At 54.5% G+C, this 17,575-nt stretch overlaps 1 protein-coding gene across 1 annotated transcript in view; it reads left to right on the top strand.

Moving 5' to 3' along the window:
* Positions 1 to 255: 255 nt before the first annotated feature.
* LOC119099235 (irregular chiasm C-roughest protein) overlaps positions 256 to 17,575 on the top strand; it is a 45,356-nt gene continuing 28,036 nt past the window's right edge. The window contains exon 1 of the mRNA XM_037222359.1: positions 256 to 367. Coding sequence (XP_037078254.1) covers positions 316 to 367 — 52 coding nt within the window. The 5' untranslated portion in view covers positions 256 to 315. The remainder of the gene's footprint in view (positions 368 to 17,575) is intronic.

Raw genomic sequence — 17,575 nt, 5'->3', positions numbered from 1 at the left:
GTCTTCATAGCGAGCTCTTGCGCTGCCGCCAAAAAACGTTATACGTCTGCTCTATATGCATGCACAAGTAAACCGGCGGTGGCCACTCTGGCCGCACGAGCATCGTATTCGCCGTCGGGCTCAGTGGCGCCGCGTTCCGGCGTCTGTGGGAACTACCCCGAGCCGTCGGCCCGGCACGACGCTCCGCTGTTTGGCGTGCGCGGCGGACCAGTCAGCCAGCGACTACCGCCAGCGGGGAAGGGGTGGAGGCTGCGCGCGGTGCTGAGGCGCTCGGTGGTGCGGTGACCTGGGCCGAGGTGCCCCACACGGCGCAGCATGCCGCCGCTCGGCCTGCTCACAGTCGCGCTTTGGATAGCGCAGCACTCAGGTCAGTTCATGGACTTCGTTAGCGCCCTTTTCGAGTGCTTCTGTGTTGTGTCGCAACGAAGGCAACACAGCGGCGGAAGCATATTTACGATTCGTTTTCCTAAAACGTGCTGTTTTCTGTGGAGCTGCATGTCACGTCTATTTCTCCCATGGTCTGTAATACTAACCTTACCGATATTTCGCTGACATAGGAGCAGTACAACTGAATAGTGTAGCTAATAATATATTTGATTATGTCCTGAGCAGTGATAACAATGCCGATCAAGTGGACATAACAAAACATTTGGGTTCTATTTGGGTAAGACATGGGTACTTGTTTTTAAAGAATGAAATTGCTATGTTTCTGGCATGTGTAGCCTACATCTGTTTCATTCTGTGGAGAGGGAAAGTTTTGATGTTCGGTAAGTCGCTCGGGAAGCAGCTATCGCTTTCATTTTTTGCCTTTATTCGTTATCTTAGGCATATATTGAACTATATGAGTCATGTTTTGCAGTAATATTTCCTAGTTCAAATGGATACCATTACCTCATAGGCAAATGCATGCTTGTCTTTTCCGTTTGTTTTGTCTCAGTCAACTTGAGCGAACTTGTTTTATGCTCACCGAACGTACTTTGCATATTTGGTACGTTTTCTGCCGCTATCAAACGCATCCATCAAACGCAGGGACGTTATTGATAGCACTCATATAAGCGCAATTGATTTGATCCCCATCACGAAATGCGTCGAAACGTTTCCCATTGAAGCGCGCATGTCCTGGAGTGCGCTTGTAAATGTCAGTTCAGAAACGCATCTATTCAATAACCCGACCCTCCACCATTTTGACCGTCGTCATCTGAAACACGCATCTCCGCCGTATTTGACTTTAATGTCAAGCGTCACCGACCGTTTCACCGAACCGCAGTGCTACCGCTGATCTGATCCCGCTCTTTGGGCGTCGCTGGTCGCCGGTGCCGGCACCGAGCCCTGCGCGCCGTCGTGGGCGGCCGGCCCTGCATGCCAGCCAGTTCGGTGCGATGTTTCCGAGCCGTGCGCGCCGTCGTGGCCAGCCGGCCCTGCATGCCAGCCAGTTCGGTGCGATGTTTCCGAGCCGTGCGCGCCGTCGTGGCCAGCCGGCCCTGCATGCCAGCCAGTTCGGTGCGATGTTTCCGAGCCGTGCGCGCCGTCGTGGCCAGCCGGCCCTGCATGCCAGCCAGTTCGGTGCGATGTTTCCGAGCCGTGCGCACCGTCGTGGCCAGCCGGCCCTGCATGCCAGCCAGTTCGGTGCGATGTTTCCGAGCCGTGCGCGCCGTCGTGGGCGGCCGGCCCTGCATGCCAGCCAGTTCGGTGCGATGTTTCCGAGCCCTGCGCGCCGTCGTGGGCGGCCGGCCCTGCATGCCAGCCACTTCGGCGCGATGTTTCCGAGCCATTGCGCGCCGAAATAATCTCCCAGCGCGAGGAGGTGATTAAATGGACGACTCAATGGACGCCGCGTCGGCAGTTACCGCTATCGCCGGAGAAGCCGATCGTCTCACGCCGCCACGCCCTCCCCCCCCCCCCCCCCCCCCCAGCCCACGTCCTGAGGAGGCCAGGTGGGCTCTCGTCGTGACAAGACGGTCGGAGCAGCGTTTGCCTAACGCCGTTTGTCACGCTGAGGAACGGTGACGGCCCAGCGGTGCGACTTCAGTGGCCGTTTGGCCACCGCGCGCACCTGTCGCAGTCCAGAGGGCACTGAGAACTTCCAGCTCAGCTGGACTCTGAGCCTTACTGTCCAACCACTGAACCGCCAGCGTCCGTTTGCATAATGCCACTAGGGGCGGTAACATTTAGCACTAGGGCCATCGCATATTAGCACGCCGCAAGAGTGGTTGTCATATGACATTCGCTTAATAGGCATATTTAGGTCGATTTATCAGGACGATTTAAGAAAGGCACTCACAGAGTGCAAAGCACACGCGTGGCAGACAGAGTCAGCCGTCTCTACGCGAAAGGTCGTCTTTTTCTTCGCGAAGACTCGCCTTTTTAAAGAGATCCCAGATGAATCTGTGCTCCATATGCGGCGGAGGCTCACGCTGCGTGTGGCGGCACCTTGTCTCGCCCCTCGGCTTTTCCAGTCACCAAACTCCAGTCACCAATCGCGAGGTATTGCAGGGGAGGGGACTGCAGCAACAGCTTGGACCGCGATTATTAAAGAAGTGCGGCCCGGATATACGGCGGCGTCGATATCATTTCCCCGGCTGAACGGACCTAAACGTCCAAAAGCACCGGCCGAGCTGAACGACCCGGCCCAATATGACGTAAATTCAGGGCCTCATTTCGCTGGCGCGCGGATGGCCCTCCCGTGGGGGCGGGGCCTCAGGCCAGGACTCCGGGTCGGCACCCGGATCTCACCGTTTGCATATGTGATCCTTCGTGCGGCGCATTCGCGTCACCAGGCCGACCACTCACGCCGTCACCGAGTGTGTTAGGCACTAATACAACCGAGAGGGTTGTGCGTCGGCTCGGACGGGACTTGTGTACATCTTCACGGAAAAGTGACACTTTTCAGCAGCCGACTTAAGATGGTTCCAGCTACGATTTGAATATACTTATGCATATCCCCTTATCATACTTATACATATCCCCTTATTATTTTTATACATATCCACTCATTATACTTATACATATCCCCTTATTACATTTGTATTACGCATATCTCCTTATTACACTTATACATATCCCTTCATATGCTTATGCATATCCCCTTATTATTCTCGCACGTATACCCTTATTATCATGTTATTAATGTACCCATGGTCCGCACAAGTGTTGCTTTGGGTCACTCATACCCTTTTTGCTAAAAAGGCGAGCACTGGATACGGACAATAATTTTACCGGCGGTTTGGACATGCATGCCTAACCTGGACATGGCATGTGTACGTCAGAACAACTGGAAGAGACGTGTGAGCAATCGTCTTTTCCAGGTGTCTTTCCAGCCATCGCACGCTGGGATAATGACCACCTTTTTCACAAGGAATGGCGGCCCCTCCCTCTCCCTCACTGTTCCTATGGATCTGACTGATATCCGCGAACATTTGTACCTTTAGTTCGGACTTATAACATGCATATGCTCTGCGCTCATGTACCGTAAGTCCCAGTAAGTGCATCTGTAGCCTGCACGTATGTACTCCCCCCTCCCCTCCTCCCTCCTCCCTCCCGCGATGGCAACGGGGAAGGGTGCATACAGTCTGTTCCCTCTTTTTTATACATCCGCTCATGTATACTTGGCATACAGTAATGTAACATGACTTAAGTTCACCTAAATTCGCATTTAGCCTGCCCATACGTCCCCCCGATCCACTTAGGCGTGCCACGACTCTAGACAGATAGTAGGTAAATTTGTCCTTTGGTCTGGACAAATTTACCTACGTTCCGGAAGATGCGCATCTGGTCCAGACAGCGCAGCCATAGATTCAAATGATTTAGCCCTTGGTCCGGCCGGTTCAGCCCTCGGTCCGGCTGGTTCAGCCCTCGGTCCGGCCGGTTCAGCCCTCGGTCCGGTCGGTGCAGCCCTCGGTCCGGCCGGCTCAGCCCTCGGTCCGGGCTGTTCAGCCGTCGGTCCGGTCGGTGCAGCCCTCGGTCCGGCCGGTTCGGCCCTCGGTCCGGGCTGTTCAGCCCTCGGTCCGGTCGGTTCAGCCCTCGGTCCGGCCGGTTCAGCCCTCGGTCCGGTCGGTGCAGCCCTCGGTCCGGCCGGTTCAGCCCTCGGTCTGGCCGGTTCAGTCCTCGGTCCGGCCGGTTCTGCCCTCGGCCCGGACGCGTGTCATATGCAGCCGAGGGCCGGACATCTGGCCCGTCGGACCGGATGTCGGCAGACGCGGACCGGATGCCCTCACACGGTCGGGCGGGCCAAATCGGACTGATCAGCGCGTCGCTAATGGCCAAACCAGCCGGTCGCTTCCTCGCGCCGCAACGCCAACGATTAACTGGTCAATTTATTAGCGGCCCGGCCCGGCCGCCGCGGTGTCGCGGCACCGCTCGCGGCGCGGGCGTGACGCTCGGGGTGCTGGCGTGACGCTCGTGACGCGGGCGTGACGCTCGTGACGTGGGCGACTGTCGCGCCGACGCTGTCGCGCGCATCGGGCTGGCCATCGGTCGTTTTTGCGGCGTGTTTTTCGCCTGCTTGGCTGAGGACTGGTCGAGGGCCGGCCTGGCCGGACGGCAAAGATAATGGCGGTGGTGGCGCGAACGACGCCCGCCGGCGGCGGCGCTTCCTCGCGGGGCGGCCAGCAGGCGCCGCGCCTCCCGCGGCGGGTGTCAGGGGTCACGTGCCAGGGATCAGGGACCACGAGCCGGGTGCTAAGAGTCGGAATGCTGAATCAGGAGGCAGGGTTGAGAGGTTTGGTGCTTGGGTAAGGAGTTCAAGTTAAGGAATCGGGAGTCATATATATGTCAGGAGTCATGATTCATGATCTGGGAATTAGGCATTGAGAATTAGGTATTGGACATGAATATACTTATCATGTAGCACGAATGTAGGTAGGCATTGATATAGAACAGTTATATACCGGAAATAATCCCACGTGTCATGAACTTATCATGTAGCATGAATGTAGGTAGGCATTGATATAAAACAGTTATATACCGGACATAGTCCTACGAGTCATGAACCTATAGTCATGGGTCAGGAGCCCTGGGTCAGGAGTGATAATATGCGAGGAAGGGATTGGAAGTCAGGCGGGACGGATTCGAGAGTCGGTTATCGGGCGACAGGAGTCAAAGGTCAGACGTTGCGGTGCAGACTGCAGAGGATCCGATAAAGCGAACTAGCGGGGTCTTGCTGGCACGCTGTGCCGGCTAACCTCAGGGTCGTTCTGACGTCATTAGATTTGGGGTCAGGCGGGCCAAAGGTCAGAGCTGACCGGATATGGGAGGGCTGTGAGGAATGTGAATACCAGAGAATAACGTGGCGTCGTGATGGAACCTGAACGGTGCCAAGAGCCTCTTATCTGTAATGGGCGTATCATTACGCGACTATGTTCTTCGCGCAAGGCGCCGCATGGGTATCCGCTCCATTGTTTGCTTGAAATTTGCACTGATGTTTGCAATTGGCTATAAATCTGATGGTGATAAGCGGTCCCGACTAAAACGTCGATAGCTGACCAGCCAACAGCAGCATAAGGAGAAGTGCATGCATATATGTCGAAAAGCACGGATGGTACTTGAAGCTCATGCATTTTGCATGGCAACGTAGATAATGAACTCTAATTCCCCAAAACGCCCGCCCTCCTCCGACAGGAAGCTGTTTCATATCATTGGTGTCTGAGCAGGGCTGCTATGTACAAGCTGCAAATCGCTGTAACTGGCTCATGCATCCGCGCTGTCCGGAACTGGAGGAACTGGAGGCTAGAACGATCCCACGCTCCTCGATATCTAACGAAGCTCAAAGCAAGCTGTAAGCCCTGTTTCCGGGAATGGCCGGCGGCTACCTGGGACTAACCGCTCCCACGCGTGCTCAGCGCCCCCCCCCCCCCCCCCCCCCCTGGAAACGGCAGGCAGCCCGCGCACTCGACCACAGGGCCGGCCTCTGCACCGACGTGCCGTGTCAGCCGCCTCGGCCTGCTCCAGACAGGTCCTGCGCTGGTGGCCCGGCCACGCGCGCCGCCGCTAACTTTGTTCCGCGTGGCGCGGACGCGTCCGCCGTCACTGTCGCCGCCGGCCCTTTGAGCAAGGCATGCCGCAGGGCCCCGCTGGGACCGCTGCTGGATTTGCCAGACCAACGCGTCTGCCTCGGCGACGGGCGGGTCTGGCCTCCGTGACGTACCCGCGCTGGCGGCGTCGGGGATGGGGGGGGGGGGGGAGCAGTTGGCGGCGGACGTGCCCCACGGCCGGGCTCCGCACCCGGTCCCGCCCCGGCCCGGCACGGCCCGCAGAGACCTATAATCGGATCACGGGCAGTTTGCAATCGGCGCAGACGGAACTAATGCGGCGGAAGCCGTTATGCAAATACGCCGTGGACGTGGTCAGTGGATGGGGTGGAAGGACGGGTCCGAACGCATCAGCGGGGGAAATTTGGCAACAGTGAGACGGCGAGGAGGCGGACGCAGACAGACCGGCTCGGGAGAGAAAGCGGAAAGCAAGTGATGAGGCGAGGCGAGACGGGTTCTGTGTGGAGAAGTGAACACTGCCTTACCAGCTGTAGCTGTATCAATTACTTTCTTGTCCATGTCGGAGGTATTTGTCAGTTCAGCCGTTTCCGGGGTGAGTCTTTCACAGAATAGTTAATCAAGTGACCTATCATTACTTGTGATCATCGCATTACTACATAAAGGCGCTGTGTGTGAGCTTCCTCGCTGAGAACTCCCACCGTTAATGAAGCGGTCATGACTTCTCACAGGCGCGCCCTTGAACACGCCGAGCGAGGCGCTGTGCCTGACTGGGAGCAGCGTGCCAGTCGCACCGGAAAACAAACCGCCATTTCGGTTGGGAAGTCTGTGTGCGCTGGCTCCGTGTGCGCCAACTTAATGTGACGGCGCGGTGCCTCAAACTTACTGCGGGCTTGGTTGCGGGAAGGATTCCGCCTTTATGGGGTTTCGCTGTTCTTTTCTGGAACGGTTTAGAGCAGGCCGTTTTTGCTACTTCATGCGATCAAAATTCTCTTACTTTTCCTCAATGCATTTTGTACCAGTTTTTTCAAAATGTTCAAGTACCTTGTATGCGCAGGGGTGCTTCTAGGGTCCGATATTTGGATAAATATCCATGGAACTTTGACGACCATGCCAAGGTGGCAATCTCCCCAAAATTCTACGCACTGCCTAGCTTCTACAGGGGAGCCTGGTACTTCCGGTGAATATGGCTTGTGCGGCACGTGTATGGCTGTTGTCAATAGCAAAATGAATATGGCGGAGGCATTTCCATTGCTCAAAAAGAAGAGTTTACAAGCAGTGCCCAATGCATTGTGGGTTGCCGACACAGGTATATTTGGGTTTTTTCTCGGTACCTGAATGCGAGGCTGCAGACAAAACCTACACAAGCAAAGGATGTATACGGTGACAAAAGGCGTGTTCAGGTTTGGGGGAAAAGGAGCGCAAAATAACGTGTGACACTGCTGTGCTATGGATAAATAAGGCATGTAAACATCGTGGTTGTAAAGCTGGACAAAGGGAGAAGATCAAGCCAGAGATACCTTTGAGGGTACTTGCCTTGGTACATAAGCGAAATTGGAATGATTTAGAAACGATTAGCATGCGCCCCATGCGCAGCTCTAGAACAAGATGCCTATAAGGATGGGATTACGACGGTTTATATCATGTGAAACATCAATGCCTAAAATGGAATGTTGCAATTGCTGCAATATATTCTTCATGTCTGTGCATTTAACAGTGTGCATTCCACAAAACATGTGTGTATTAAACAAAACGTATGTGCATTCAACAAAACATGCCAGAGGCGAGTCCAGGAACGACAAAAGAGAGGGGCTGCAGCGCACACGGAGACCGGGACGAACACCAACGGGCTATTAGCTGACGGCCGCGGCAATATTCCGCGCTGCTATCACTTGTCCGTACTTCGCTCTTCACAGAGCTGAGTGCGCCCGTGCCACCTGTCTATTCATGGTTATGTGGGGCACTGTACTTCACTGACATCGTGTAGCAACATTGTGGCCGACCATAGTATATACTTATCACAATGCCTCCTTTTTGACACCTGAATGGACTCGTTGGTCTCTGCTTACAATCCAAGGCGCGATCGCATTTGCTCCCCAAACAGCTCACTTACAAATCTGCATTAACAATTTGGTTTGTTCCTCTGTTTGGCCTCTTCTGCACTAACATGTCGTCAATTTTAACTGCTTAAGTTTCTCTGCAATGCGTAGCTATTAAAATAAACACCCAAACGCTTTTTGGTTTATCAAAATCGAGCGAGCAGTTTCCGAGGTGTCACGGGGAGGGGAGAACTTCCTTTCCTGGCCGGGTACGGGTAACGCGAAGCCGGTCCGGAATAATGTGAACCTCTCAGCAAACGAATACCAGCATGGTGCGCCTCTCGCCAACCTCGTGCGCATCGCACGGGCCGGTGCGCGCCGTCTCTGTACCCTTACGAGCCCAGGGGGAGCGCCGTGCAGTGCTTGACGGTCCAGCTCGTGCTGTCGTTCGCTGCCGCCGCCTTGAGCGGCAGCGCAGCGCCGTGACTGGCGGAGCAGAGGGCCGCCTCTGGCGTGAGATGCCGCCATGTCGTCCGCTGCTAACAAGATAAGCGGAACGGGCTGGCTGCGCGGGCCTGGCCGCTCTCACGGGGATGACGGCTGTCACTCGCGGCGTCTGACAGCTGTCGGCGCCCGGCAGGAGCTGTCACGACGCCGGACAAGGCTCCAGGCTCCGCCGCCGGACAGGCAGGCGGACCGCGGACCACGGTGGTCTACTGGGGTTCGGACTGGTCCGTTTGATTCTGCCAGGAAATCGGGGCGCCGGGGGCGCCGCAAATCACGACCGATAGATAAGCCGCGGGTTCTGACACAGTTACTCGTCACCAACCAGATCGTGCGCTGAGGATTAAGGGCAGTGAACACTTTCCGCGCTCAGTGGGCCAAATCTGTTGATCAGCACCTCCAGATAACTCGTAGGATCGGAAGTGACGTTTCTTTGTAGTCATCCTCACTCGATCGAAGCAGGTCTGACTCTGATGCAGTGTTTTGACGGGATTATTTCGCAGTGCATTCGGGTTGCCAGTGGTGCGAACTTCGTACCAATTGTAGTCATTGGCTCAAAGGAGCTTGAAACCATGGCTTCAGCTGCTGCTGTTGGGAATAATGCAAATACACGTGAACAACATGCTTCATCACTCGAAACAGCGTTTATTTCAAGCACGCCGACGAGTTGCTAGCCACGTACGTGGTTCTGCCTTCATATCTGCTGTCTGGCTGTGCCTTTCCTGGCCACTTATCACACGAAATTTATCGCCAAACACCAAAGGCATGATCAGTCATTAGCATATTCTTAAGCAATCCATCATAGGTCCTGAGGTCATGTTTCTAAGCTGTATTTCTCTGTCTAGGCTTTACATTCTCGTCATATAGAGGATGCTTGGTCGCTACGCTTCTCAGTTTGCATGCATGGAAACTACGCTCTCCCACCTCACTTTGAATCCTGTGCAAGGCCATGCAGCGTTCGACATCAACGTTATGTTGCACATCTGAACGCCTGCAGCGGAAATCGGGTCATGGACGGAGCTCGCTGTCTCCTATTCGAGCGTCACACTTCGTGACGACAGCGATGTACCGCCGCCTCGCGAGCACACGTTCGCCGCACCCCCGCGCCGCATCCGCGCTGCAGAGCTGCCTTCTCTCCCATTCCTGAAAGCCATGCTGCAGGGACGAGCAGGCGGCCAGACGCGCGTCTCGCCTCCCGTGGCGTCGCGGGCGAAAAAGACCCCATTCGGATGACAGACGGCCGTCACGTGAGGGGCATGCGGTGGCGAATGTGTGCGACGAAGGCTGCTATAAACAGCTTAAGTCTCGAGTGAGGGCTCCGAGCAAGCAGCCAGACACGGGACAACTAAGTCACTCGGAGGACAACAAAAACGGCTGTGCTAACGGGCCCATGTCGCCACCTTATCTCATCGATCGAAGTCCCGTCGTTCGGCTCGCTCGTTCCGTTTTTCCCACGTTAGAGGAATGGATGCCATCTTTTTATCACGGCTTTTACATGGGATTACAACGCTTCAAACAAACACTTCGCTGCATGGCCACCCAATGATTGCATGGTGCGAAGCGTGTCGGCTTAGCCCGTCCCAACACCATCCGTGCACAGCCCCCCCCCCCCCCCCCCCCTGCTAATCTGCTCAGCCTTAATGTCCCGTCACATAACAATAGCTTTGTACGAGTGCAGCAGCGCCGGGCATAAAGTCGTCGGGCGGGGAGGCAACGCAGACGGTGGAAAAGAGAGGATGCACGAGTGTAGCAGCGCCGGGCACATGAGGTCGTCAGGTGGGAAGACAATGGAGACGGTGGAAAAGGGAAGACGTAAACGTAGCCCAGTCCTCGTGATAACTTAACGCATGATTTTCGAGGATACAGAAACAGGACGCAGCCAGGATTTTCTTAAGGGAGTCAGACAGAGCTCTGAACACTCCTTATGACAGAACGGAAGGCGCTGTTTATGAACCTGAAGTAAGTATTGCGGACCTAAGGTAGGAAAGGGAGGGGAGGGGGGCGGGGGAATCTGGCTGTACATGAACTAACAGAAGCGAACACAAGAACGTGATGCAGTAACCTCGCGATGGTATAATTGTTGTTGGTAAGTATTGCAAAATGACGAATAGTTTTTGAGGTCGAACACGGGGTGAAATACGCAGGGCAAGTTTAATTTGAATTCTTTGGAAAATCTATGGTTCGCAGGACCTGTTGGAAGATCCCACAAACTCCGCGTACTTTTTCAAGTGGGTTGGAAATCACTGACGAAAATCGATGGTGGCTGAAAATGTCACAGGTTAAGAACCGAGTCACGGTTACCGTTTTTACGCCACACATTTTCGTAATGCACATTTCGCGAAATGCATTAGCATCTAACTGAAAGTGCATGAAAATTGGTGCGAACTGAAACGGAGCCACAGTCAAAAATCTCAGACTACCCCAAAAGCCGATCAGAAAAAAACGCGCACTGCGGAGTCCTTTTGTTCCCTCGGAAATGAGTTGATGTTGATTTGGTAATGCGTGATCGCGGATGATCGAGATCACTTGAGTACCTACATCTCTCGCTCGTTTGTGGCTCCGGCGCATCCTGAGCCTATGCGGCAGGAACAGACCGACCGCTAGCCAGTCATGGCGGACGACAGGACCGCTCGGGACAGTCCGGCGCCGCCGACGGAAGCTTGATCGACGGCCGGACGTCGTCACTGTTGACAGGCCATCGTCGGTCTCGACAGAAGGTCATCGTCGGTCTCGACAGAAGGCCATCGTCGGTCCTGACAGTGGGTCGCCGTCGGACCGTCTCCAAGCTGGCGTATGTGCAGCACCCACGACGTGATATTTGCAGGGTTTGCGGTGCGATCCGCGGCGCTACACCTTTCGGGAGGGGTGCTGTGGGGCGATGAGCGGTTGTTCGTGGTAAGGGAGAGTGTGGTCAGGGTGATGTCCAGTGCAGTGCATGGGCTTGGTGTGCAATGACTAGAGTATTTCCTTCACCAGCCGTCTGAATTACACGCGGAAGAAGTTAAGTACACCACAGCTACAACTGTAATGTGACAGTGCTTTAAAGAGAATGTAAAGAGGAGAAAATTCATGTCAGTGCAGAGGGGCGTTTGAGGCCTGGTGTAAAAGCTTTGGTCCAGAAACGTTGCTTTGTTTGTCGTGAAACCCATGTAGCATAGCTCTTCTAGTTTTAAACGGTCCAGATAAATGTTGTACATCAGTGGAATCATACAGTGCATTATACTAATTGCTGTTTCGGGTCTCGCCAAGCCGCTGAAAGTGACTGAAACTGAAATTCGTTGCCGAGCGCTTCGCATTGATCTGATGGGCGCACAGGAGTGGCACAGGGCGGCGTAACTCCAAATCAAAACATTCAGGAGTCAATTGGCTTCATATTGGTACGGGGAAGTCACCCAATAGCAGTGCCTCATCCTCACGACTTTGTTCCGAGCGCACCTCTGCTTTTGCTGACCAGGCTGCGCCCAGTTGGCCGTTTTCTGGGAACCGAACCTTGATCAATGCCACTGCTGCCACGAGGCACTGCATGGAATGGCTGTCCGGAATCATGATAGGAAAAATTCCTGCAAACTTCGGCAACACCGACCCAATGTACTGGTTGATATACATGTGGGACTTCTCTCAATGAAGCCGAGGCCGCTGATGACATGACAATGGTCGAAGCGGTCAGAATATGGCCACTTTTATCCAGCGCGTAGAACATCACGGATTAGTTGGTGAGCAGCACCAACAAAAAGCTGCCCCTCTTAAGCGTTGCAACTTAATTAGAACCTGGTCTTGTTTCGCCGCCGAGTTGGAAGCGGACCACATCATCCGTAAGCGAAAACGCTCACAAACAGGCAGCTTAAAAACAATTCCAGGCGAGAGAAACCCCATCGGCTGGGAGGATTAAGAGCGATGGCCCCACAAAGCTCCGCTGACACCGCGCACCGGTCGGCCATCGGCGGTGCGGTCGCAATTAAACCGAGCGGCGGAGCCTCGTCGGATCCGTCGAGACAGTCCAGAGACGGGGCCGTCCGCCGTAGCGACCCCATCGACACCGACGGGCCAATCCGGGCCGCAGCCGGCGCCGCGTCGGTGGGCCCGGGATCACGGACGGCTCGATCTTGGTGATTTACCGCGTGCGGTGTCCAGTCGCGACGCCGGCGCCCCCTTCGCTGTGGGTTCCGCCGCGTTGTGTCACCCCCGGCTGTGGGTTGGGCCGCGGTGGGGGCTCGCGATCCATTTTACATGAGATGGCCTCCCCCGCGGTCTGATAAATAAGGCGCCCGGCAGATGCGGCTCGCCGCCCCGTTTTAGAAGGCGATGTTTTCGGCGGACGGGGCGCGTTTCCCCATTAGGTGAGATAAATATCGAGATAGCGTCGCTAGCGTCCGGTCGTGGCGGGGTAGACCGTCGTAAACGGGTGTGATACACGGCGGCAGGAAAACAGGAGGAGGGCGTCCTGATGGTACTGTTCTCGCCTGATCTGACAGGAGCTAGGAGCCGTTGTGGTGCTGTTCTCGGCCGGGCTAAATTAGAGAGCACGATCATGATCGTCGTGCCCTCATCTCAGGGGGACTGAAGGAACCAGTCCGTATACTCCAACCCTCACCCTGGGTGGACAGGTGGAACCAGTCCTGAGCAGTCAACACCGGCCACGTGTCCCCACCTTGATCGAACAAGAGAAAATGGTCCTCGTGGTTCTGTCGTTATCCCGACGGGACAAGATAACACTACCATGATGCTCTAGGTTTTCAGCCTGGTTGTGATCCTGTCCTCAGCCTAGCCGGACAAGACGACACGGTCCCGATGGCTCTGTGGTCACACTGGCTGAGCAAGATAACACAATGTTGATCTTCCAGCCTGATCTGAGTTGTCTGACATATCATGCGTCGGTATAAAATATGAAGCGCGACTTAAATATAATGTCAACCAGCACTCGTGGCACCGGAAGCCTACGACGGGACAGGAGTTGATCACTAACATGACTCTAGTCAGACGATACCTGGGGTGCTGACTTTCCCACGAACTCGCGTCTGCTCACTCACATCTGCGAAGATCGCGGCTCGAGGATGAAATGCCATTGTCTAGGTAGACCATGCCTGTTCTTTTATCTCACTAGAAATGCTGTAGCTTCAGCTAAGGCCCCGGCCCGACCAGTCAAGCTGTTGACGAGGTCATGCCTTTGTAATCAGTTGTATGGGCGTGAAGCTGGAGTAACAAGTGGTAGAACTTTCATGAAACTCGCTGTAATATTGTCAGGGGATTGTCTGCAGGATCTGTGAACAGGCTGAATCTTCTTCCACTTCAGCAGTCTTATTACAATTTTACTTCCTATTCAGCTGACGAGAAACTTAAAATACAACCGCGAAAATATTAAAGAACAGAAGGAAATGAAAGAAAAAGAACGAGGAAAGAGGATGTCTGCTCGTGCAAAATTCTGTGTTTAATTAAATGTTCAAGAACAGAAGAAATTGAAAGAAAAAGAACGAGAAACGAGCACGTCTGCTCCTGCACAATTCATCTAGAGCGAAAAGCAGCACTGGTTCTGAAGGCTGTTATGAACACGCGGTTTGCTGACGGCAGATTTGGGCTCGATGGACGGGTGTCGTCGCGGCACGGTACCAACACGACTTAGCGAGCAGAAGACGGACGATTGGTCCGCAGAAATGTGGGTCGATGTGAACACCTGGTCACGTGCTCCGGACGCAGACGAAAGATCGGTCCGCTGCGGGCGTCTTACGGCCTGATGTTAGAGCATGGCAATACAGCAGATAAAGGCATGGAAGCCACCTCACGGTGTATGGAAGGATGTCATCTATGAATCACTAAACGATCTCATGGTTGCCGGACCCTCAAGTGCACCTTTAATAGACCAGGAAGCGGCTCCTGTCATATTTCCTAAAGCCTGTCACGAGTACAGCGCGGTGTGGGTTAAACAGTGAATGTGACATACGGATTGTATAGGCGTATGGGTGAGCACATTGTGAGCAACATCGGTCCAAAACGTTCGCGCTGTCTGCAGTACTTTATTTGCACTGCCTAGCCAACGAAGGCCATGACAAATTAGTCAATACCATCGATTGCAGGGGTCAGTCATTGACGGGTCCAAAGTTAGTCGACTTACACACAACGTCCTTCATAATTTGTGCGACAACGCGAAACATCAATGCATCTGTGCCTCCTTAACGCAAAACAGAGAAATGTTGCATAGCATTGACCTAATATATATATATATATATATATATATATATATATATATGTGTGTGTGTGTGTATATATATATATATATATATATATATATATATATATATATACATATGTATATTTATATATAATTTCCAGTTCACAAAAGTTCGTAAAAGCTCATAAAAGTTTGGTTCATAAAAGTTCATACAAATTGGGTTCATAAAAGGCCGGCTTTTCCTCTCATTTCGAATTGCATGCGGCTTGAAATTTGTGGTCAACAACATTTATGAGCACAGCTGTATTTGTACCAGCAGTTGAAACAATGCCCTCAACTAGGCAGTCATCTTACTGGGCACTCTTGCCGAGAGATACATGGCACGGGATTTTGAATACCAAAGGTGGGTTGGGGACATTGAGCAATGCTTGTGACTCTTCAGAAAGACATCCTCCTTCACCTTGCGCATTTTGAGGAAGCGAGCACAGTTTTGCAACTTGTCAATGTCAATTATCGGCTTGAACGCGGATTTCAATGGCTGGATGGCGGTACTTCAAACAGAACAGCGTTGGTGTGGTAGTCACAAACGTATTAGCTCAATTGGCCATAGCGTTATTAAAGGTCATCTGATCAAAGCATTGCGAGAGAGGCAACATTTCCTTTCTTCTGCGTCTGCTGTGGCTAGAGAGATGCCTTTACACATTTCACCATGTGCCAAGAAGCAGCTTGTTCTTCACATTTGATACGTTATAGCTGAAACACTTGCCGGGATTTCTTCTTCCGTTCGAGGCTAGGTCCAAGGCCTGCCAACCACTCTGTCTTTACTAGTTCCAACGTCACCCGAACTTAAAAAGACTTACAGAGAACACTAAAACAAAAATGGGATTTGCCGCTGTTCTGGAGCGAATCGACGCCATCTGTCGGCGTCCCAGACGGCCGACAGGGTCGAGGACTGGCCGCGTCGTGGACCGGCGCGGCTCGACGGCAGCCGCCGTCGTCGACGGTCGGCCCTCGGTGGTCGGCGGGCTCCAGCGCCGCTCGCGTCCTCCATCTCGCCGCCGAACCCTCCTTCCATTCCATTTGCCGGTGGATGGTCTGCGGGGACCGACCGACGGAATCCATCGCCCATCGCCGTCGCGCTGTCGTCTGGGATAGGCTGTGGCGCACCCGTTTGCCCGCCTCTTTTTGTCCATCACTACAGCCGGCCGGCTGCAGAGTGCCTGTGCTTCCAGCGCGCCAGCTGATGGTCAGGTGGAGGTCGGCTGGAGGTCAGCTGGAGGTCAGCTAGAGGTCAGCTCGAGTGCCCGGCAGGTCTGTCCCCGAGATCAGTCACGAAGTTGGTCCGTTGCCGTGCAGCGGCGGACTCAAGGCCTGCGGCTGTGTTCAGGCCGATCCGCTAAATCAATAAAGCCCTCAATTTGTGGTGATGGCGACGTTCAGTAAGATGAATGACTGTTGTTGAGGTTTTAAGACCAAACAACCCGAACGTGAGCGCTTTTGGGAGCTGCGTGGAGAAATCGTTCCCGGCTTGTTGCAGCTTGTGGGACAATAAAATGACACTTTCTCAACGTTGCTATTAACGGTGCCCAATCGTCATGGCGTCTTTCATCAAGATCGATTCCGCAAACAACTTTTACAGTCGGCGGTCAGGCTGGTTATTACAAAACGAATACGTGTATCGTCCGATATCATTCCCATGGCTGCAACCGAATGGGCTTGCGCAAAAGAGGACGCCTGGGAGACGCCGATGCGAGGTTTTAATGTGGACCGTTGCTCGGTAAGAGCGTTTGGTTTGGTATGGTTTGATTTGGTGGCCGACTAGTGGGTGGAGCCGGTCTTTCCACAATGTATATTGCATTCATAGCAGGAAAGATACAGCAAAACTGTCATTTCAAATACGATGCGGCAGACACTATGTGACTGGATCGGGCACGGATGTGTGGGAGACACGCGATCTCACGGGGCCGCCTGCGAAGTCAGCTTCCACGCCCGGCTCTTTCCAAACCACGCAGAACCGCTCGCCCCGGCGTCCGGACATGTCGGAGCACTGCGACGGCCGGTAGCGGCGGCCCGCTTCGGCCCGTGCGCGGCTGAGAGATGAGGCGGCGCCGCGCGCGTGCGGCGCACGCTCGGCTGCTCGGCGACGGCGACGACGGCGGCGACGACGGCGCGGTCGCGCGGCGACTCTGCCCGGCGGCCGGTCGGACGGCAAAAACAGGACTCAATTTACGACTCACTTGGCAGCGGCTGACATATCGGCCGGGGCGGCTTGGGCCGGCTAGCCGTCGCCGGTGACGAATGTGGCGCGGGTGATGCGTTGGCGACGGGGCGGCGGCCGTGCTCCGCCGCGTCCCGCCGCCGGAGTCTGTCGCCAGGTCGGCTGCTGATCTGCGTTCTCACGCGTCTGAGCCATCACGAGTCTTCATGACGAGCCTGCGGACTGCCGGTCTGCTGGCGCCGGGCCCGCCGCAGACGTGTGTCCTGCTGCCCCTAAGCCTGCGGTGGACGGCTACGCCGCTGGCCTTCAACTGGTCGGCTTGTCGTTCTCCATCGAGGACGGTCTTTGTTGTGATTGTCGCTCTCCTGTGACAGTCGATATCTCATCCCAGTGGACCGCTAAATGCGGCAATGCTCCTCTGACGTCTTGCCACTCAGCCGACGTTTTCGAAGGCGCCTACTTTCCTGTGGTCTGCCAATCACTCGTGACGTCACGTAATGCAGAGTTCTTCCAACCACCTCTGTTCCACGGGTGACGCTGATGTTTGCGGAGCACGCCTTTTGAGAGGCGAATCCGGGGTTCTGTTCGCTTTGGCGAGCCACGCACATTTCCCAACCCACCATGGCATGTGCCTCACCAGTCATACAGGCGTCACTTATTTTTTGCA

This window comes from Pollicipes pollicipes, unplaced genomic scaffold (assembly GCF_011947565.3).
Source record: "Pollicipes pollicipes isolate AB1234 unplaced genomic scaffold, Ppol_2.1 Scaffold_2555;HRSCAF=2994_pilon_pilon_pilon, whole genome shotgun sequence".
Lineage (NCBI taxonomy): Eukaryota > Metazoa > Arthropoda > Thecostraca > Pollicipedomorpha > Pollicipedidae > Pollicipes > Pollicipes pollicipes.
This window is presented reverse-complemented; position numbering and strand designations above follow the sequence as displayed.